This window comes from Amphiura filiformis, chromosome 15 (genome assembly GCF_039555335.1).
Source record: "Amphiura filiformis chromosome 15, Afil_fr2py, whole genome shotgun sequence".
In the NCBI taxonomy this organism is placed as follows: Eukaryota; Metazoa; Echinodermata; class Ophiuroidea; order Amphilepidida; family Amphiuridae; genus Amphiura; species Amphiura filiformis.
This window is the reverse complement of record NC_092642.1, coordinates 1,256,257-1,280,662: the sequence shown is the minus strand read 5'-3', so window position 1 is coordinate 1,280,662 and position 24,406 is coordinate 1,256,257. Positions and strand designations below refer to the sequence as shown.

The following is a 24,406-nucleotide window of genomic DNA, read 5'->3' as shown; positions in this document are numbered from 1 at the left end:
TATTCAAAATATCAATAGACAAGAAGAAAGGGATGTAGAGATTTGTAATTGAGTCATGCATGATTTAACAGAAGGTTCTTTCCAATTCCCAAACGTAATGCTAACCTGATTTTAACCCAATTTCAACCTAGAGGTTAGTTGAAATCAGGTTGAAATTTCAACATTGATACAACGTTGAAATTTCAACCTGATTTCAACTAACCTCAGGTTGAAATCAGGTTGAACTCCATCAGGTTGAAGTCCATTTGCAAATACAACATGATTTCAACCTGATTTGAATGTTGAAATTGATTACGATGTCGAAATTTCAATGTGATTTCAACGTCAGGTGTGCCCACTGGGTAGATTTCAACTGCAATACCGTAAAAACTTGATAGTTAGCATATGTGCTTACTATCAAGCGCTTTTAAAACATGCAAACATGAAGAGCCCCACAAAAGTGTAAAGGGTTTTGAGCAAATCATCGATACACAGATTATACAAACAAGTAAGCCTGCAAATTTGTGTCTTAATCCCATTAGCTCAGTTGGTAAAGCGCCGGACTTTGGTACAATTTCATGTTTTCAAAAGCGCTCGATAGTAAGCACATATGCTAACTATCCAGTTTTTACGGTAGCCTATTATGGGTTTTGTTTGATAACCTATGGGCATGGTTAAGGGGGAACTGTTCCCCATGTCCCATTCTCCAGTCAGTGCCACCAAATAAGTAAAGCAATAAGCCTCTATAATAGTGCCATAACACGGATAACTTGAGCGAGTTCTCTCTCAGATCTTCCAATCTAACTCCTTTGCATTCACTTAGTGACACTTGTCATACTTCTTTGCACTCACCGACACTTGGTCCTTGCATCTATATAATAGAAATAATTCTTAACTTTACGTTCATCCGTCATCAGATTGCAAAGTGACATTATAGAGCATCATATAACCTTTATCATATCCATATATCAGTCTATCCTGTGGATAATAAGTTAACATAGATGATGCTCTATATCTATTCACAATAGGAATATCTATCGGAGTCAACTCCTCGTTTCTATATAAGTCAAATGCATAATCTATCCCTGAGTAAACATCATACGGGCTCTTTGTAGCATATAAAACACCGCAGATGATAAACGCATCCCCAGACGAGCTTTTTTGCCGATTCGTGTGAATCGTTCTTACAATAGACAAATCGGTTGCATTTAAAATTGATGCCACCAGCATTTCGTCTTCAGTGGTGTATATTATCCATACGCCGTTTTCATCCACGGCAAAGTCAAAGAATGTTGTTTCTGATTTGTATAAATATTTGAGATGGCGCTCGTAGCGAGCATCTGGTACATCTATTTGAGCTGCTGTGGAGTGTGTGTTTAAGTCAAAGCGAGATGCTCTCTGTGTGCCACTAACGTGGTAATAAAAAGAGTTTTTGTAAATGATGTGACCGGACCCATCCCAGTAATCTGGAAGTGTGATCTCCCTGGCGTGAAAGTTTATCCTGACTGCATTTAGGTTTTCATATTCTGGAAGAAAAATAAAGAATGCAAAATTAAGCTAAATTAGATGGGGTTTTATTAGAAAATGTTTCGACATAAAAATGATTCACAAAGCATGATTATAATAAATATCAGATTTCAAGTGCTCAGATCCAAAGCCAATATAGGCCTACACCATTTTCAAATTGAATTGCTCAACTGAAACCTTACTTGCGGCAAATTTATGACACTATGATCGAAAGTAGCACATAATTCTATTTTCTTGTTTATATTTTACTATTTATATTTGCCTATACATCTTAATGTTTTTTTTTTTTTGCATCTGAATGATGAACTTAAGTGTAACAAAATTTTAACATTTAGTTTTTATTGTTTTTGATTCACAAAATATAAATCTGTTTATTTTAATCAATTCTTACTCACTCACCTAATAGTGTATTTCCAACAAATTGATTGGTAACCCATATTTTTTCTTACTCACTCACCTAATAGTGTATTTCCAACAAATTGATTGGTAACCCATATTTTTTCTCTGCTATCTTCTTCTGGCTCAATATCCCTCATCCACGAACCCAAATATGTCCTTGATTGAGCCTGCTCAAACGGACCTTCTACCAGCTTTAGTTTACATTCTATAGAAGAAAACAAATTGAGATAAATATTAGGCAAAAATAAGCTGTCTCAGACACCCGTGCACATTACTATGTGAACTCCAATTTAGCGCTAGCACTATGTGTTGGTCGTATTTTTTTTTGTACACATTTCACCATGATTGTAAAAGAAGCAATCAAAACTATTAATTGTGTATGTTTATTACTACGGTATGTTTCTGTATTTGAATATCAAAAAGTACAAATATTGTGCCTCATTTTCTTTTAAAAAAATTAAAAAATTAAAAAAAGCATAGCACTTATCTTTTTTTTACCATGTTTCTAAGACAGACTTTTGCCTTATGAGTGCTAGAAAGTCACTTATCAAGAAACAATCAAATCAGGCTATTACATTTGAAAATCACAACCCCCCCCCCACTGAGGAAGAATTTAGAATTTCAACCAAATTCAACAATTTAAATGATTCTAGATCCAAAGAAAATTAGATTTTGGATTGCCAACAAAATTGTCTTATTTTAGGCCAAATTGTGCAAATTCCATTGGATTTCATAAATTTTAACAAATTTCAAATGGAATTAAACAGAAAACTAGTAAACTAGGACATTTCTCTACTGTACTATCACTTCATTCATGTTTTAAAACAGATTTAGAAGTCTGAAGACATTGCTGAAACATGTTTTCAGAATGTAAAAACTCTTGTCTGGAAAACATCTTTTTCTGGAATTTTCAAAATGAGCGTAAGTGCTCTTTTGTAAGGTGAAAAACGTTTTTACAGATTTTCAAGATTAGGGTAGGTTGAGTAAGGAGAAACAGACAAATATGGCGGCATTCAAGCTTTCTCCTTTCTAATCTCTTTGGTGCCTGCTTACCTTTGTCTCTTTCAAATGGCGGTGGTTTGGTCTCTAACACCAACCATTCTGATGTTTCAGGTGTGGCTTGGGAATCAGCTGGAATTGGTTCTGAAAATAATCAACACACTATGTTTAATAATATGTCTAGTCTCCCACAGAAGATCATTTCTCCCATACTGTGCTCAGGGGCATAGCCAGCTTTTTTGGTCAGAGGGGGCAAAATAAAATTTCAGGGGTACAGACGAAAAAAAATACACTTGCATCATACAATACATAGAGACTGTATGTCTTTGAGCTTCAAAAAAAGGCTTTATTGGGATGGTGTGCGCGCATAGCGCGCAAACATTTTGTATTTTACACTATTGTCGCCCATTATCAGGATGGAAATGGCTTTAGCTTTACAATGTGCACGTGTAGCGCACAAAAATTTGGTATTTTACACTATTCTGGCCCATAATCGGGCTGAATTTTGGTAGAAATAAGAGACTCCTTGCCCCTTTCCTTTTCCTTTGCTCTCTTAATTTTCACTTTCATTTTTTTTTTGTCAGAGGGGCACTTTTTTCTTTTTCTTTTTTTCAGGGGGGCACTCTGCCCCCCCTGCCCCCCACTGGCTATGCTACTGACTGTGCTGGCATTTAGAATGCCCTACCAGCACATATTCTTGTGCTTTTTGAATATACCACACTGCACTGGTATGTTCCCGGTACCTCTGCATTGAACCATATCATGCTGATCACTTGCACCTGTACGATTAGTATAATCATGGTAGGTATTATAGAAGGAGGTTCCACAGAAATATCCTAATCCACTCAATAGGGTTAAGCCGATTACGCTATTCAACGCGAGTCATCACTTGAATGGATTTAATCAGTGCAGTCCCTCAAACACGGCCTTTGATGTTTATGATCGTTATGCGACAATATCGATCATATATTTTAAAATTTAATGTAAGCAGACCCCCCAGGTGATCCGTACCGGAAATGGATGGTATTAGTGCCCTTTTGCATCGGTCACATGATCGTCGATTGCGTCATTGTGTTTCCGAGTTCAAGTTGATTTACTAGCGAAAACCTGATCGAATTCCTCATTTCCTTCCAAAGTTACGGTGAATTTATGTATTTTTCTGATCATGATTAGTAATACTGGCGGGTGTCTGCGGGACTTTTAAACCAGTGGAAATGATTTGGAAAGGTTTTCCAAGACTGGCAATGTTGTTTCTATGATCCGCCAAGCTTGGCCATAAGAAATATTGGCGTTATAAAATTACCGGAAGTAAATTGTTTTCCTTTGTTTATGGTCACGGCCACAATGCTTTGTGGGTAAAAATGGCGTCATTCTGCTTAGAAGTCGCGATAACGGTGGTTCATAACCGACCAAGCTCAATAGATAAGAAGCTTAGCAAATTGATAGTGCACCATTCATACCTGATTGCTCAGTATCGACTCATAACGATCATAGTACAAAGGGAACTGGGTTCGTGAATTCTCCTTCTATTAATACCTACCATGGTATAATTATTGTATTGTATTCAATCTATGATTGCAGACATACATAGGTGATGAGTGCAACCTAGTGTAGCACAATATATTCAAAAATTGTTTACACCTGTCTCATATCCCTGTGAAAACTCACCCAGGTTTAAGCAGAAGCCTTTCATTCCTTTCTGTCCTCTAGGTCCTGGTAAACCTCTGTCTCCCTTTTCTCCTATCTTTCCTGTATGAAATAAGACAGAGGATTAGATTTTGTAGGAATTTGTTGCTGATGGGGGGGGAGTGGATGTGGTAATGATTTCCATATGTGAGCCACCCCACCTTTTGGCAAAATTACCCATTTTTTGTTATTTTCAGCCACTTTTTGACAATTCAGGCCGAATGTCCCCCTACATTTCAAGCCGGATTGGCGCTAATGACAGGGGGAGTATGAAATGTACAATAAAGCAGCTCCATTTGAATTTCATACACCCTCTTGAATTAGATTCAATCTGAATCTTCTACAAAAGGAGAGTGAGTTTCAAATAGAATTGATTAATTTGCTAATTCCATTAGAAATTCAAACTCCCTCATGGAAGACATTTCCAAAATTGTCCACAGGGGGAGTATGTACTTCAAATAGAATAGCCCTTCACTGGGAGATCAAACCCTGGAAGAAATCATACTGAAAGCAATGGTCTTCACATCAGCTATTGCTTCCAACCTTTAGTAATGTTGACTTATAATATTGTGCTGGTAATATAGTCACTGGCAATTTTTTTCATTCAAACAGGCAACTTTTTTTATTTACACCAGAGAATAGAGAGTTCCCGTGTTTTGGGTTACCCGCCATCTTGGAGGGAAACCTAAACTCCGTTTACAATTTTCAGAATACCAACACTCGCGCAATAATTAGCAAATGTTATTTTGTAGAATGTAGCACCAATAGGGTCATTGACCAAATCAAAGGAATGAGGAATACGGCGGTGCGAATCACGTTATAAACACTATTGTAGTCCGTTCCGCTTGAAAATACGGGAACTCTCTATAGAGAATTCAGGAAGCTCATTCCCTGGAAATGTTGCTATACATGCATGCAAAAAAATTGTGTTTGCTTCATGGGAAATTACCATTTTTGTCCAGGTATGGTTACCGGCCCAAATATATTACTGATACTGCAAGTTAACTTACCAAATGAACCACGGTCTCCTTTACTTCCTTTCAATCCATGAACACCTGGAATGCCAGGAATGCCATCTTTTCCAGGTGGTCCTGCAGGACCCATAGGTCCATGCAAGTATCCTGGCAGTCCATTCAATCCTGCATCTCCCTTATCTCCTTTCATTCCAGCTGGTCCGGGTGGCCCCTGAGGTCCAGGTAATCCATTTATACCATCCAATCCAGGGTCACCCCAGGATCCTTTCTGACCACGAGATCCTTTTCTTCCACTTAATCCTAGTTCTCCTCTTTCTCCTCTTGATCCTTTGTTACCGGAGTCCCCTTTTGGCCCTGGAATGCCAGGATCCCCCTTCAGTCCCAATTTGCCTGGAGGTCCTGGTGGGCCAATGATAAATCTTCTATCTGCTGAGAACCCTTTAGGACCCCGCTTACCAGGAGGGCCTTTTGGACCAGGTGGACCAACAACAAAAGTAACTTCTTCAGATGTGTTACATGATTCCATACACATTAAATTCAATCTTGCATAATCTAGAATATAATCTTCTCCATCACCACTTAATTCAATATCTCTTACGGTAGAAGGCCCTGGAGGGCCTGGTAATCCAGGAGGCCCTGGAGGGCCATTTATACCAGGGGTACCTGGTAACCCTGGTGGACCAGGAGGCCCTTGTTCAATAATAGTTATTGTTTGTGGACTTTCACTTGTTTGTGGAGTCCCAGTTGGTTCTTCTGGTACAGGAGTCCCTTCTAATTCTCCACCAAAATATTTAGGAAATTTTTCTATCACCTCAGCTGGACGTCCTGGTAGTCCCCGGGGCCCGCCTGGTCCAGTCCGACCTCTCTGACCACGACTACCCTTTTGACCTCTTTGACCTTTTGGCCCGCGAAGTCCCAAAGGGCCTTGAAGACCTGGTTGTCCTGCTATACCAGTCATTCCCTTCATTCCAGCAGGTCCGGGGGATCCAGGAGGGCCAGGTGGGCCCTGAAATTGTCTTATTCTTGACTCAGGTAATTTTGAAAATGCTTCTAGAAGTGCTTCAGTAGATGTGACTGTAAATATTAAAATATAAAATGATTAAAAAAGAAGTTAAAAGCTATATTGTAACATATCCATAGTAAATTTCTTTGCCATATTATAACATTTGCTGAGGAAGACGCCCTCACTGAATTTTTAAAATTCCCTTTTTAACACGATTAAATTGTACTTTATTAAACCAATATACCCTGCAAAAATCAAGACTCTAGGTGCTGTAGTTTTGTCAAATCCGAGATTTTGAATAAAACGCCGGATGCGGCGCTTTATTATTACGATGGAATTATTAGTCGAACACATACACGATGTTCATAACACACAGTACATACACGGCGTGCGGGACGGTGATATACACAACAAAGGGTCGTACCACAACATGACCGAAGGAGGGTAGTACGTATTGGTATTTATGTGCGCTGGTAGTAAATTCAATTTTCTTTGCTTTGCCGTAGTTGTTCGGCTCAAAAATAAAAGGGATATATCTGACAGTAAAAGCTAACATTTTATGGCAAAGAAATGCTAATCTATTTTGTTTGAAAATGTTATAATATGGCTTTAATGTCAGCTATTACTGTCAGATATGTTCCCTTTTAATTTTGAGCCAAACAACTGAGGATAAAGCAAAGAAAATTTACTATCAGCACCAATGACGCCAATGCATGTCACTCCATCGGTTGTGCTATGGTACGGTCATTTGATGTGTGTAGGACTGTCTTGCACACCATGTATGTACTGTGTTATGAACATTGTGTACGTAATAGACTACTATTTCCATCGTAATAATAAACCGTCTTGTTCAGACAGTATATTCAAAATCTTAGATTTTGACAAAACTACAGCTATTTATTAAACTAAATTACAATTGTCATCCCTGGTATAATTTTGGTGTTAGTCAAATACCGTAAAACCTCGTCTACAAGCATATATAGCGTTTTTGATGAAAGTTCAATTAACATGAAACAAGCGTGAATAATTATATCTAAAACCATAGATTGGTCTTACAAAAATACTTGTTTGTATGCTTGGATCTTTAATTTATTTGCTCAAACTCCATAAGGGCGCTTGGATTAATTTAGCTTTCATCAGAAGCACTCTATATACTTATAGACGAGGTTTTACGGTATGTGCCATTTTATGTGACAGTTAATAATTGCAGTCAGTGAGTAGTACCTACCATTACAGCAAGGTGGCGTTTGTCCAAATCTACCAGGCTGACCATCTGATCCTTGCTCTCCATGATCACCTGTTGAATATATACAAAAAGAAATTGTGAGAATTCAAGTGTTTGAAAAAAAAAAAACAGTTGACACTTCATCCACCTATATCCAGTCTACTAAAACTAGCTCTATCATGGGTGAAAATGAGGTTTAAATATGCCATCTATCAGAGATAAGTATCAATGATTGACTGTGTTATTAAATGTCACCTGATATCAACATTGTAAAAGATGAAATTTGCTATCTACTGAAGATAACATGTTGTGGTTAACTATGAAATCTGCTATCTATTGAAGATAATGTGATGTGGCTGAAAGATGAAATCTACTGTAAATAAAATGTGGTTGAAAGGGTGATATCTACTGAAGATACCATGTGGCTGGAAGGATGAAATCTGCTGTCTACTGAAGATACATGTGGGTGAAAGATGAAATCTGCTATCTACTGAAGATAACATGTGGTTCAAGGGGTGAAATCTGCTATCTACTGAAGATAACATGTGGCTGAAAGGGTGAAATTTGCTATCTAATGAAGATAACGTGTGGTTGAAAGATGAAATGTGCTATCTACTGAAGATAACATGTTGTGGTTAACTATGAAATTTGCTATCTACTGAAGATAACATGTGGTTGAAAGATGAAATCTGCTATCTACTGAAGATAACATGTTGTTGAAAAGGTGAAATATGCTATCTACTGAAGATAATATGTGGTTGAAAAGATGAAATCTGCTATCTACTGAAGATAAGTGGTTGAAAGATGAAATTTGCTATCTACTGAAGATAACATGCAGTTAAAAGATGAAATTTGCTATCTACTGAAGATAACATGGTTCAAAGGGTGAAATCTGTGTTATCTACTGAAGATAATGTGGTTGAAAAGGTGAAATTTGCTATCTACTGAAGATAACATGTGGCTGAAAGATGAAATTTGCTATCTACTGAAGATAACATGTGGTTCAAAGGGTGAAATCTGCTATCTACTGAAGATAACATGTTGTTGAAAAGGTGAAATCTGCAAACTACTGAAGATAACATGTGGTTGAAAGATGAAATCTGATATCTACTGAAGATAACATGTGGTTGAAAAGATGAAATCTGCTATCTACTGAAGATAACATGGTTGAAAGTTAAAATCTGATATCTACTGAAGATAACATGTTGTTGAAAAGGTGAAATTTGCTATCTACTGAAGATAACATGGTTGAAAGTTAAAATCTGATATCTACTGAAGATAACATGGTTGAAAGTAAAAATCTGATATCTACTGAAGATAACATGTTGTTGAAAAGATGAAATTTGCTATCTACTGAAGATAACATGGTTGAAAGTTAAAATTTGCTACCTATGTTGAAAAGATGAAATTTGCTATCTACTGAAGATAACATGGTTGAAAGTTAAAATCTGATATCTACTGAAGATAATATGGTTGAAAGTTAAAATTTGCTATCTACTGAAGATAACATGTTGAAAAGATGAAATTTGCTATCTACTGAAGATAACATGGTTGAAAGTTAAAATCTGATATCTACTGAAGATAACATGTGGTTGAAAGATGAAATTTGCTATCTACTGAAGATAACATGGTTGAAAGTTAAAATTTGCTACCTACTGAAGATAACATGTTGTTGAAAAGATGAAATTTGCTATCTACTGAAGATAACATGGTTGAAAGTTAAAATCTGATATCTACTGAAGATAACATGTTGTTGAAAAGATGAAATTTGCTATCTACTGAAGATAACATGGTTGAAAAATAAAATTTGCTATCTACTGAAGATAACATGTTGTTGAAAAGATGAAATCTGCTATCTACTGAAGATAACATGTGGTTGAAAAGATGAAATCTGCTATCTACTGAAGATAACATGGTTGAAAGTTAAAATCTGACATCTACTGAAGATTACATGTGGTTGAAAGATGAAATTTGCTATCTACTGAAGATAACATGATTGAAAGTTAAAATCTGCTATCTACTGAAGATAACATGTTGTTGAAAAGATGAAATTTGCTATCTACTGAAGATAACATGGTTGAAAGTTAAAATTTGCTATCTACTGAAGATAACATGTTGAAAAGTTGAAATTTGCTATCTACTGAAGATAACATGTTGTTGAAAAATGAAATCTGCTACCTACTGAAGATAACATGTGGTTGAAAAATGAAATTTGCTATCTACTGAAGATAACATGGTTGAAAGTTAAAATCTGACATCTACTGAAGATAACATGTGGTTGAAAAGATGAAATTTGCTATCTACTGAAGATAACATGATTGTAAGTTAAAATCTGATATCTACTGAAGATAACATGTTGTTGAAAAGGTGAAATTTGCTATCTACTGAAGATAACATGTGGTTGAAAAGATGAAATCTGCTATCTACTGAAGATAACATGGTTGTAAGTTAAAATCTGCTATCTACTGAAGATAACATGTTGTTGAAAAGATGAAATCTGCTATCTACTGAAGATAACATGGTTGAAAGTTAAAATCTGATATCTACTGAAGATAACATGTGGTTGAAAATATGAAATCTGCTATCTACTGAAGATAACATGGTTGAAAGTTAAAATCTGATATCTACTGAAGATTACATGCGGTTGAAAGATGAAATGTGCTATCTACTGAAGATAACATGTGGTTGAAAGATGAAATTTGCTATCTACTGAAGATAACATGTGGTTGAAAGATGAAATTTGCTATCTACTGAAGATAACATGTTGTTGAAAAGTTGAAATTTGCTACCTACTGAAGATAACATGTGGTTGAAAAGATCAAATTTGCTATCTACTGAAGATAACATGTGGTTGAAAAGATGAAATCTGCTATCTACTGAAGATAACATGGTTGTAAGTTAAAATCTGCTATCTACTGAAGATAACATGTTGTTGAAAAGATGAAATCTGCTTTCTACTGAAGATAACATGGTTGAAAGTTAAAATCTGATATCTACTGAAGATAACATGTGGTTGAAAGATGAAATTTGCTATCTACTGAAGATAACATGGTTGAAAGTTAAAATTTGCTACCTACTGAAGATAACATGTTGTTGAAAAGATGAAATTTGCTATCTACTGAAGATAACATGGTTGAAAGTTAAAATCTGATATCTACTGAAGATAACATGTGGTTGAAAGATGAAATTTGCTATCTACTGAAGATAACATGTTGTTGAAAAGTTGAAATTTGCTACCTACTGAAGATAACATGTGGTTGAAAAATGAAATCTGATATCTACTGAAGATAACATGGTTGTAAGTTAAAATCTGCTATCTACTGAAGATAACATGTGGTTGAAAGATGAAATTTGCTATCTACTGAAGATAACATGGTTGAAAGTTAAAATTTGCTACCTACTGAAGATAACATGTTGAAAAGATGAAATTTGCTATCTACTGAAGATAACATGTGGTTGAAAGATGAAATTTGCTATCTACTGAAGATAACATGTTGTTGAAAAGGTGAAATTTGCTATCTACTGAAGATAACATGTGGTTGAAAAGATGAAATCTGCTATCTACTGAAGATAACATGGTTGAAAGTTAAAATCTGATATCTACTGAAGATAACATGTTGTTGAAAAGGTGAAATTTGCTATCTACTGAAGATAACATGTGGTTCAAAGGGTGAAATCTGCTATCTACTGAAGATAACATGTGGTTGAAAAGATGAAATCTGCTATCCACTGAAGATAACATGGTTGTAAGTTAAAATCTGCTATCTACTGAAGATAACATGTTGTTGAAAAGATGAAATTTGCTATCTACTGAAGATAACATGGTTGTAAGTTAAAATCTGCTATCTACTGAAGATAACATGTGGTTGAAAGATGAAATTTGCTATCTACTGAAGATAACATGGTTGAAAGTTAAAATTTGCTACCTACTGAAGATAACATGTTGAAAAGATGAAATTTGCTATCTACTGAAGATAACATGGTTGAAAGTTAAAATCTGATATCTATTGAAGATAACATGTGGTTGAAAGATGAAATTTGCTATCTACTGAAGATAACATGGTTGAAAGTTAAAATTTGATATCTACTGAAGATAACATGTTGAAAAGATGAAATTTGCTATCTACTGAAGATAACATGGTTGAAAGTTAAAATTTGCTATCTACTGAAGATAACATGTGGTTGAAAGATGAAATCTGCTATCTACTGAAGATAACATGTGGTTGAAAGTTAAAATCTGATATCTACTGAAGATAACATGTTGTTGAAAATTTGCTATCTACTGAAGATAACATGTGGTTGAAAGTTAAAATCTGCTATCTACTGAAGATAACATGTTGTTGAATAGGTGAAATTATCTACCTACTGAAATTTGCTATTTTATGAAGATAACATGAACTGGTTGAAACGGTGAAAGCTGAAGATAAATAACATAATGCAGTTGTGCTTTTCAAAATTGCTGATATTGGAGATTGTGTCATATGTAGGATGATATTGCACATGATACTGTAGAATTTCATCTACAAGCATAAATGAGTGTTTGTTGACGAAAGATATGAAAGACAGACACACTCCAAAACAATATTTGGAGTCTGAGCAAATATATTACTGATACAGGTGGCTGTACAAATAGTATTATTGGAAGACCAATCTATTTTTGTGGACTGGATGGTGTCTGCCTTTCACTTCTTTCATAAAAGAACCCTCATTCTTTGGCATATGCTTATAGATGGAATTCTACAGTATGAGTTACAGCCTTTACACACCTTTTTGTCCTGGTGGTCCCGGTGGCCCAGGTATTCCAACAGGGAACCACCCTCCCCCTGGCATACCAGTAGGTGTACCAGGTAAAGCTCCATAGATATTCATCAATGTCTCAAAGATATCATCACCACTGCCAAGACCTGCCAGTCCATCTTCATCATCACCTAGAGTCTCTGTCCATTTATCATTGAGACTAAGCTGACACCCTGTACAGTCAGGATTGGTGGCATCTGTGTCCCCTCTGTCACCTGCATGTTGGAATCAAATATCAGAAATTTATTGTCACGAATGTAGTACCGGTATCCATGGACTAAAGTGATGCAGACAAATTCCAAATAGTCAAAGTCTCGCCATCATGCATCACCCAAAAGTGAGGGCCGATCTTTTCATGAAGAGTGACAGACAAAACTGCTATGCACATGGTCTTTCGCATAAATGTGAAGAAAAGCCATGCTGCTCTATCATGTTTACGCGAAGGTATACGTAATGCCGAGGTGATTGTTACACATGCACAATTGAAAGTTCGGCCAGGATCGTAGCCAGGATTTGGGGGGGGTGCTGATTTTGAAAAAGTGGACTTTTTTCCAAGGGGGGGCAATTTTGTGAAAAGTGGACTTTCTTCCCCAAATTTGGTCCTTTTTGACAAAAAAACTTTAAAATTCCAAATTCTTAAATTTTGGGACTTTGTGTATACTTTTGCAAATTTGGGGGGTTGCGTTGCACCCCCTGGCTACGGGCCTGCGTTCGGCCCTCATGAATATGTGAGAATTCACAGCATACAATGCACAGGGACTTTGACTGTTGCAAAATAGTCTATATTAGTCTATGGTCAAATCCTACTTGCAATTTGCATCAGTAGTGCACTGGGCAAAATTTCCAAGGGGGTGAAATTGAAAAATCATTAGGCAGAGGTGCCGTAGTTAGAGTTAACTTTGGATATTTAGTTATTTTCTTTATTTTTCAACTGGGTAAGCCTGGTGGAATATAAAGAAAATAATTACTATTTAAAGTGAAAGCTGATAAACATTGAGTTCATTTCGTTGCAATTGAACACACTTTTATAACTAAATCAAGGTGTTTACCTAAAGTGTGTGTATTTAAACAAAAGGAATATTTCTTTTTTTTTCTTCTTTGAGTTGTCGAGGGGGGATTTCCCTCCACTACCCTCCAGGTCGGATTCGATATAATCTTTTGTTGGGTTCCATTAACATTATAGATGTCACAGATCCTCTCTGCTTCTATTAGCTGAACCTTTTGCTTTCCTAAGAATGTTGATGTTCAGATTTGCGGTTTTTACACAAATTCTCATTCTCTTTTCAAATGAAATAGAGTTGACTTTCCCTACCTTTATCACCTTTAGGACCAGGAATACTTTTTCCATCAAGTCCAGCATCTCCTTTAAATCCTGGTGGCCCTGATGGGACAAAAATCATTATATAGGTGCAGAAAAGAGAAACAAATGAAATGTTAGTGTTAAGTGTCCATTTTTAACATCACAATTTGTACAATCATACAAATTAAAAGGGTGCATTGAGGTACTTTTTTCTTGAAGGGTCATTTATCCCAAAACAAAAGGGTTAAAGTTAGGGTTTAGGGCACAGGTTAGAAGTAGGGTTAGTGATAAGATTAAGGTTATAATTTGGTCCACCTCAAATTCGGTAGTGACGCACATGCATATTTTTCTAGCCGCAGTATCGAATCAAAGTTTAACGCTCTGTGTGTACACGTACGCATACAGAGGCGGTTTGTTGGCATGCTTGTGGCGCAACTGTGAAAATGCATTGACATCACTACCGAATTTGAGGTGAACCAAATTATAGGGTTAGTGTTAGGGGTATGGTTAGGTTAAAGTAAGTGTTAGGATTAGAGTTATGGTTAGGTTTGGATTAGGCGTATGTTTAGGGTTAGGATTAGGGCTTAGCTTGTTGGTTAGGGTAAAATTTTAAAAAACACAGACTTTCTATTGATTCTGATATGCCCATTTTGATGGAGAAAAATGGGGGGGGGGTGTGGTGATGCAAAAAGAGGCTATTGATCAGACCATCATCATTAATTTATAAGTACAATTAGTCCACCATACCTCTATCTCCCTTTGGTCCTGGTAATCCCACTCCTTGACCTCCTACTCCTTGACCTCCTACTGCAATACCTGGTGGTCCTGTGTGACCTACAAAATGTAATGAACACTCACATTAATTTTAGCAATAAAAAATTAGTTTTTTTAAATATAATAAGAATGTTTGTTTTAAGAATAGGCCTATTGTGCTTTAATTATCATATATTCCCAATTGCAACCATTTTCCATGCCAAATTTTGATTGTGGCTGAATAGCTCCAAGTAACCTATGAAGAAAGCCTTACAAGGTGGAAAGGTTAAATGAGCAGGGGCGGATTTAGAGGGGGCGCACCTGGCGCGTGCCCCCTCTATTTTTTGCAGACCGGCGCCTGAATTTGTGTGGGCGCCGAGCCGGGGCAGCGGTGGCTCGGTGCCCCCTCTATTGAAAATTCCTGGATCCGCCCCTGATGAGTCTCAGTTATGTACCTTTAAAGACTTGTTAATAAATTTCATTAGTTCATTAAAGAAAATTATTAACTTGTATGATACTAGTATAGTAGTAACAGAATATTGAGCATGGGCATGGGGACACAAAACAGTTTAAATTACAGGAACATACATGTATCAGTAGCGTGTCCAGGGGAGGCTTTGGGTGCTGAAGCCCCCCGCACTTTGTTAAAAATCATGTAAAATCAGCCGTTTTTTGGCGATTTTAGCCATAAAGCCCCCCGCATAAATCTGAAAAAGGGCTGAGCCCCCCGCAGGAAAAGATCCTGGACACGCCGGTGTGTATGTATGCACACCTGCAGACCCAAGTACGCATTTATAATGTAATCAGACATGGATGCATAGTAAGCAGAAGACTCACTACCAGGGTGAGCTGCCCCACAGACATTGGAAATTTGAAATTCAAAACATGCCGCTTAATTTTACATTCATGTATAAACTTCAGAAGCTCTCGCATAGTCAGAAGTAACCCCCCTCAAAATATCAGGACAAAGTTAAGATGCATGGTGCACTGCACCTGGATGCTTTTGGAGGCCCATTTTAGCGGCTCTGCCCACATTGATTATCACCATTTTAGTTTTAAAATGGCAAATTTGAGCTTTTATCAAATAAAATAGTAAAAGACAGAGTTTTTACCTTAGACAGTCCAGGCAAATTACTCTTTTAATGTAAAAGAGTGAAAATTCACTCTCCAAAAGAGTGAGAAGAGTGAAAATCATTACAAAAAGAGTGGAAATCACAATTTCAATGTATGATATAAGAGACAGTACAAAAAAAAAGAGTGGGTTTCACTGTTTTAGGAGTAATTTCCACTCGTTAGAGTGTGTGACATATAAAGTCTATATAATTTGCAATGATATTTTTATAAACATTGTGGAAAATAATTAAAAGACAAATACTTGTTACATTTGGCAAGACTAAAAAAAAAAGCATAAGATTTTACTATGCTTTCATTTTACATTAAAAAAAAAGAGAATGCTAAGTAACCAATCAAACACACGTTTTATAGAAAAGGTTTAAATGTTGAGTAATAAAGGGTATAAAAATGTTTTAATAACATTCATAAAACATTTTTGAACATGTGATGCATGTTGACAAAATATTTTGCAAAAATAGCTAAAAATGTCCCCTTCCTTTCTTGATAAGCGTCCTGTGAAGTGCACTCACTTTATACTAAACAAATTCACCTGTCTCGACTCAAAACCCAACATCCAACTTGTAACCTGTTGATTATCATCTTGATTCATTTAGCACCTTTGGCATGGGAAAGCACTGGAAATATCAATTCAAAGCAGCTGCATGGACAAATGTTACACATTCAAACATTCAAACTCACCTTGTGGGCCGGGATGTCCTGGCAGACCAGCTGGACCAGGTTCACCTTTGACCCCAGGTTCACCTTTGACCCTAGAAATACCTGAATAAAAGATGACAAAATACATTTTCTCACACTATTATATATGATTATACACTTGATAATAACGGTACAGACAAGTTTACGGAAAAAAAATCTTTTCATATAGATATTTTATTTCTATATGCTTTTTCATCAAGATGATCACCATTTGATCAGAAGAAAGATATGCAAAAATATGAAATATGCACACACATACATGCAAAAAGCGCAGACATCATGGAAATACTGCAAAAGAAATTTGCAACCGAAAATAAGGCCAAATATATAGCAATTTCAAAAGAAAGTGAACAATCAATCAAGCAGACAAGCAAACAATTAAGCAAGTAAGAAAGAAAAGAAAATGAAAGAAAAAGAAAAGAAAGAAAAGAAAAAAAAAGAAAGAAAGAAAGAACGGAAATAAAAGATTAAAGGAAAGAACGTAAATCAAGAAAGTAAGAATGAAAGGGAAATACGAAAAGGGAAATAAAGGAGCAAGGCAATAATACAAGGATGGAAAAGTAGGAACGAAGAAGGAATGAAAAAAAATATATATGGAAAAAAAAGAAGAAATAAGGAAAGGGGAATATTAGAAATTTTTAAAGAAAAGAAAAGGATAGGCCTACTCAAAGTAGAGTTAAGAAAACATTTTATTGGTAAAAAAAATTAATCTATTATTTACCTGATGAGCATCTTTTTAAAGTAGCATTACAAAAAGCAGCAATGGAATCCACCTGTCAAAGACAATCAAGAGAAATTTTATTTTAAATTTTGTTAAAGAATATACTCTTATTTCATCACTAACATTCTCCTCTTGTGACGAGAACTTTATCGATAAGATCATTACACTGCAAAATATATTTTACTCAACATTGAGTAAAAAGGTCACAATTCAACAAATTAGTAACACATTACTCAACATTGAGCTCATATTGATCAATATTACCCAACATTGAGGGTAATATCTATTAAAATGAGCTCAATGTTGGGTATTACTTACTCAATTTGAAATAAAACAAACGAAGACGGGAAACAGTTGTACAGCAAATTTTCGGTACTGGGCGTACCTTCTTCAGGCTTTATTACATATGAAATGACACAAGTCATTTCATATATGTAATAAAGCCTGAAGAAGGTACGCCCAGTACCGAAAATTTGCTGTACAACTGTTTCCCGTCTTCGTTTGTTTTATTTTATGTTATATACGGTATTTCACGGGAGTGCATCTTTAGAGATCCAGTTAAAGTATGTGTGTTTCGTCAACTTTCTGTCTACAAATTACTCAATTTGAGTAATGTTGTACTCATTTTGTTGAGCTGTGACATTTTTTTTTACTCAAGTTGAATAAAATATTTTTAAGAGTGTATAACGTACGCATGCGCGTATTTTTTTTGGGGGGGGGGTTGGGGGGTTGGGGGCGCCAGCCCCCCGGGGTAAAAGCAGGGGGCGGCCAAAATAAAGGGGCGGCGGAAGAAGAAGGGGCGGCAAAAACATGGGCGGCAAAAACGAAGGGGGCGGCAAAAAGAATTATGTAAATAAAAAAGGGCGGAAAAATTTGATAAAGCATAAAAATTTGTGAAAAAATGGTACTATATATCAAAATGTGCTGCTTTTTAGGGCGCTTGCGCCTGACCCTTTTTTTTTTTTTTTTTTGCTCTTCACTTTTTCAAACGACCGTGAAAAAAATTGGGTCAACCTTTTCGGGCTGTTGAGGAAGGGGCGGCAAAATTGAACTTTCTTCAGCCCCCCCGGGGTTGGGGCGGCCACGGTACGCCACTGGTACGTGAGACTTCATCATATACATTATGATTCAATCAGGCGGGTGCAGGGGCGGACTGGTCACTAGCTCTGTGGCGTTGTGGCGATCGCCACATGGGCCGCTTGGTTCTGGGCCACTCAGGGCCGATTGCTAAAAAAGAAGAGAAAAAGAAAGAAAAAGGAAAAGAAAAGAAAGGAAAAGGGGAGAAAAAAGAGAAAGAGAGAAAAGGAAAAAGAGAGCTAAAGAGGAGAAAGAAAGGGAAAATAGAAGAAAAGGGGAGAGAATGGGGAAGGAGTATAGTAGCTTAAAGTCATAATGTACGATCTTTTTTCAGAATTTACCTTTATTTTTTTCAAAACCGATTTTTGGCATATTTGTAATACTTACACATGTTATAACTTAAATCTATGAGCAAACTGTCAAATTCGTCCTATTTGTAGTAAAACGGGACGATTCTGTTGGTCCGACATAAAGTCATAATTTTTTTAGATTATGACTTTATGTCGGCCACGATCGCAAATCGTAGTCTCGTACAAAACTAGCTTGGTTACGCTTCCTCCACATGTGGAGGGAGCGTAACCAAACTGGCCGCGTAGGAGACTAACTCTGAGGCCGCACTCGCTGTCCTGATCCAAATAGTGCGATATGTTTAGAGTGATAGAGGTGAAGTTTATGATGTTGTTTCTTTGCAAATTCCCAATGTTTTTCGCGTCCAAATGTATTGGGAACTTTCATAATGATTGCATATTATCATTTTAGAAGAAAAAAAGAAAAATCTAAACATTTAAAAAGATCGTACATTAAGGCTTTTTAAGACAGGCCCTAGGGTCTGAGGCATAGGTCCGAAGGCATAAGGCCTAAGACATAGGCCCAGGGCTTAAGGTATAGGCCCTAACACTAAGCTATTATAGGCCGGCCACTAGTACACCGTCGCGGCATCAGCTACTATGGCCTTTTGAATCAATTCTCTAGACCGTAAACACAACAAAAGGCCAATACTCTAGATGCGATACAGTAAAATTTTTAAATTTTAAGCCAACAGCAAAATATTGGGCCGGCTGTCAATGGAATATTGGTATTTCATTGCGGCTGCGGAATGAGGCTAGGGCCGATATGGGCATTTGGTATATAGGCAGCAGACATAGGAGAAAGAAAGGAAAAGAGGGGGATCATTGAGGATGGATGAGTAATATAAGGGCCTACACAGTGTGCCTGCTATTTGTCTGCATAGTGATAGGGCCTAAGGCCTGTAGAAATAGGGACTGATAGGCCTATAGGCACTCGACTTTCGAAGTGACGGGAATGTGCGGACATGGGACACCAGTTTGAAACTATAGGGGTCTTTTGGTGAGAGGTTCGACGCCATATAGCCAAGGGGATCATTCAGTAAGGAGGTCTCAAAAGGGGGTTCTTTCATATACTGGGACAAAACTTGGGTCAAAATATAATTGACAAATTTTTGATAATTCTTTTTCAAAAGTCATCAAAATGGGATTTTTTGTTGTTGAAAAAGTGAAAGATTACCAGAAATTTGTCAAAAATTCTTTACAAAGGGATGTCTTTTTGTGACAGGAAAAGAAAAAATAGGGGTCATTGAGTGAGGAGTTCAGGAATTCAGTAAAAAAAAAAAAATAAAAAAGTGGTCATTAAGTGAGAGGGAGTTGAAAATGGGGTTAATGTGGGTTGTGAGTGAGTGCCCCTCCCGGCCTTTGGCCCTTTGGACCACCATCAGCTGTCAAAACTAGCATGGCTAGACCATCATTCGAAAACCTCTGGGCTGGGGTGCTCCTTGTAATGCAGGGATTACATTACATAATACTTACAGCCACATTACTTAGTTCAATACCCAAACCAATATCTTTCCCTTTTGATGTTTCAACTCATAGGCGTAGATCCCGGGGATGGGGGATAAATTCCCCCCCCCCCAATATTTTTAAAGGGGATGGTCCATACATGCCCCCCATGATGACACCTGTAGGCCTATGTGAGTTTCTGACCAAATCAATCTCATATTTAGCCATTTTAGCCTAAAAAGTGTCAATTTTTTTCGCGCTTCACGCGCATTTATTCCACTACATCATCACCAGTTTAGCTTCAATATGCCAAAAATGTTTGTGCACTTCGCGCGCATTTGTACAATAAACTTAAAATGTCGCCAAAAGGTGCTATTTCAAGAATATTTTTCCAACCCCAATTTCAAAAACAAATCTACGCCACTAGCACTGTGGAGTTTTATCACGCTCGCTATTAAATGATCAATGCCATTTTTGCCAAAGCTCACTACCATTCGCTAGATGCTGTGAACTACCAAATAATATATACCATAATATAGGTGGTAGTCTAGTTTGGTGTATATGACTTCGATCATGTAGATACGAGATAAATACTTTGACAAGCGTTAAAATTAACATTTATATATAAAATGTCAGAGAGAGTGCACGTCTATCATGTAGACTATATAAATTATATTTCTATGAATTTCTTATAATCATGCGGAAAGAAATCAAGTCTTAAGCAAATAGTGGTTAACCACTCTTTAGTCCAATTTGGTTTTGGGTCGGTGAACTCATGTCGGATTTAATTACCAGGTATCACAATTAAAATTCATTCAAAATCATTCCTGTATTAAGAAGCAACAGCTCGACTTTTTCAAAATGTACATTGATGCTTATGATCGTGTGATGGCATTGCAGACAATGGATAAACAAAATATATCAGAGGGTACAATTACTTTAGGCTATTGATGAAGTCATTTTCTCACGTTTTATTTTTGAAAAGTTGATCAAGTTCATTAATTCCATCAGCTTCAATATAGTTCAAATGGTCATGATGGTGTAAACTTACAAATGTGCAACGAAAGTGTTAAGCCGAACAGACTGTACTTTGCATGAAAGGATTTTATCCATGAGCAAAACATCATCACCAGTTTAGCTTCAATATGCCAAAAATGTTTGTGCACTTCGCGCGCATTTGTACAATAAACTTAAAATGTCGCCAAAAGGTGCTATTTCAAGAATATTTTTCCAACCCCAATTTCAAAAACAAATCTACGCCACTAGCACTGTGGAGTTTTATCACGCTCGCTATTAAATGATCAATGCCATTTTTGCCAAAGCTCACTACCATTCGCTAGATGCTGTGAACTACCAAATCGCAACAGTTTAAAAAAGTTGCTATTAACCTTTACCCAGTAGGCCTAAACAATTTTCAGCATTTGTCTTTTAATGATTGAATATACTCACGATATATGATAACACAGTTACGCAAAGATATGTAACATGTAGTTCTATAGGGCCTATGTGTGCAAATGAGTCAAAACATAAAACATGCACACTACTTATAAAGGAAAAATAACTGTTGGTTTGATCTTGATTTATTGCAAGTGAGTGACAATGGATAAAGAATATTTCAAGTCTGTACAAATGGAATTTGGCTTGAGAAATCGTTGTCAAATACAGGCTTCCTGACCCCATAGAATAGCTAAAACCCTTAGTTGTCCGGGGGCTTCGCCCCCTGGACCCCCACCAGGGGCTTTGCCCCTGGACCCTACCAAGGGCCCTCACGCGGGCCCCTGGACCCCATGCGCTAGTCGCTACGCTCGAATTGAGTAATAGGGCCGGTCTTAATCAATTTGCCACGGCCGCCTAAAACCACCAGTCCGCCCCTGGGCGGGTGTTGGTTTTTGTAATATTTATGCATAAATGGCAAAATGAACCAAAACGGTGTGACAAAAATTAAGTATGTGCCATGCATTTAATATAGTTGATTCCGTAAAATAAAAGTTGATATCCAGCCATCATCAGCATTCATTTATTTGATTTGTTTATATAAAATATGAAAATTAATATTTGGGAGAATTGTACAAAGGGATGAACTCCCGGGGGATGAACTATTCGAACCATTTACATTTTCGTAATTTTCCCCCCAATTTTAATTTTAAAGGGACCATTGAAAGAAAAACATATTTGTTATCAAAACAAAGCTAATAACATATAGAATCCATTTCTAAAATGATAAACGCAATTTTCCTTTATTTTACCCCTCAAATCAGCAAATAAAGACAAAGCGCCCAATGTCACGTCGTTCCGCCCAATTCATATGTGCAGAGACACGTGGCAACCCCTGTGACGTCAAAGTGGTTATCCTTTCCGCTGCATGGCAACACTGCATAGTCCAGACTTGGTCCTAAACCAACGCATGAACTTGACGTGTATACAGCAATGAACTTTTATGTGCCTTTTAGGCCTAACAATTATAGGGCCTATTAAAAAGGATATTATAATATAAATTACAAAGCTACAATGACTTCTATGATAGACCTATATATAAATTCTAGCTAAGCCTACAAAATTGGCCAACAACGGGGAAACATAAGTAAGTTAGGCCTAGGCCTTCATATTGACAAAGTCAAAGCTGTCAGTGCTAGCTGCTCGGCGTTTGCAAGAGAGTATCATTTGTTTTGACTGAGGCATTCTGATATAGCAACTCTTTACTTATATTTCCTCTGAAATATCTGGTGAGGATAGGAAAGAGAAGGCAATGATATTTCGGGTTAGCCCATGACATGCGACTTAATTTCTTTAGGCCTACCTCCCGGACGTGCGGCCTAGGTTAGGCCGTATAAAATTAATATGGTTCTCGTCCAGAGGATTTTCATGAATTGATGAGGGAGGGAGGTGTTTGTTTTTCAGTGTAAAATCAGCATTGTCTGCCGTTTTCGGTCTTTTCCAACAGTGCTCGAGGAAACGATGACGCACTTTTTTTTTCAAATGTGAGATTCTGAGGATAAACCCCTAGAGTAGGCCCTACCACAAAAAGACTTGGAAGTGGTCCTTGTTCTCTAATAAACTTATTTATAGGCCTATGTATGAAAAATTCATCAATCATTCCAAAGTCTAAAATAATTGAAAAATCTATTAAAAAAATCTGACAAATCCCAGAAATTGAGGAGGGACGGGACGAGAACCAAACATTAATTTTATACGGCCTTAACCGCCAGGCCCAGGCCCGTACGCAGGATTTTTTTGGGGGTGCTGATTTTGAAAAAGTGGACTTTTTTCCAAAGGGGGGGGGGCGATTTTGTGAAAAGAAGACTTTTCCCCCAAATTTGGACCTTTTTTGACCAAAAAACCGTAAAAACCTGATTTTTAAATTTTGAGACTTTTTGTATAGGGGAGACCGGGGATGGACGTTACAAATTTTACATTTTGCCCCATATAATTCCAATGAAAGAACTCAAACACTCCATCTTGGGTGTGTGGTTAGCACATTATGTTTACTAAACCTTGGGGCATACAAAACATGAAAACATCAAACAACTAATTAACTACTAATTAACTAATGAAGGTAATTTTTTGTAACAACTTACCCCGCATACCGGGTAAGTTGTTACACCATGCGGGGTAAGTTGTTACAATGTTACAAAATTTTATGGACCTTTTATAGGCCTTTAGAAGCATTTAGATCATTTTTATTCTATAATAAGTTCATTTATATTAAACTATGATGCTCTTCATTACTCGTTGACTGCCGATAAAACGCCCAATAAAGACTTAGTCACCGGACCGCGCCGGCCAGTTAAAGTACATGCCCTATCACACCACTCCACACCATACATAAATTCTCCCAGTCACATTTCCCAAATATGAAATTAAAAAATTCAAATTTTAATTTACTTCTTTTAAAGTTTGGCAGAGGCGGGGTTCGAACTCACGGCGCAACGCTTAGTACTCTATGAGCCTAGCGCCTTAGACCACTAGGCCACTTGTCTTCTTGTTATTCATCTGAAACTTATTTAAAAATATAATCGCAACTTCAACATAGGCCTACCACGTGACTAGCAAAGGCAGAAAACGTATTATATTTTGGAATTTTATCTGCTTAAAACATTAATGTGTATTATCAGCTACCATTATTTATATTGTTGAATTCTCAAGCGCATAGAGACAATTAATACGAGCGTCCTATGATACATACACAATACATAAAATCGATTTTGATCTTCGGCATTACTCGGTGACCTCCGATAAAACGCCCAATAACGCCGGCCAGTTAAAAAAATGCTTAACGCGGCTGTGTACTCTAGCCATTGTTTCTTTCTCAAAATTGAGTTTTTTTGATATGTTTGTACCTTGTT

The 24,406-nt window shown here is 36.9% G+C and overlaps 1 protein-coding gene across 1 annotated transcript in view; it reads right to left on the bottom strand.

Annotated features, from left to right (window-relative positions):
• Positions 1-208: 208 nt before the first annotated feature.
• The window catches only part of LOC140171131 (uncharacterized), an 82,100-nt gene continuing 57,902 nt past the window's right edge, over positions 209-24,406 (bottom strand). Inside the window, exons 2-12 of the mRNA XM_072194312.1 lie at positions 17,194-17,245; positions 16,455-16,535; positions 14,637-14,723; positions 13,902-13,970; positions 12,559-12,804; positions 7,796-7,864; positions 5,601-6,638; positions 4,573-4,653; positions 2,959-3,048; positions 1,964-2,110; positions 209-1,505 (exon numbers count right to left, since the gene is read on the bottom strand). Of these exons, the coding sequence (XP_072050413.1) occupies positions 883-1,505; positions 1,964-2,110; positions 2,959-3,048; positions 4,573-4,653; positions 5,601-6,638; positions 7,796-7,864; positions 12,559-12,804; positions 13,902-13,970; positions 14,637-14,723; positions 16,455-16,535; positions 17,194-17,245 (2,583 nt within the window). The 3' untranslated portion in view covers positions 209-882. The remainder of the gene's footprint in view (positions 1,506-1,963; positions 2,111-2,958; positions 3,049-4,572; positions 4,654-5,600; positions 6,639-7,795; positions 7,865-12,558; positions 12,805-13,901; positions 13,971-14,636; positions 14,724-16,454; positions 16,536-17,193; positions 17,246-24,406) is intronic.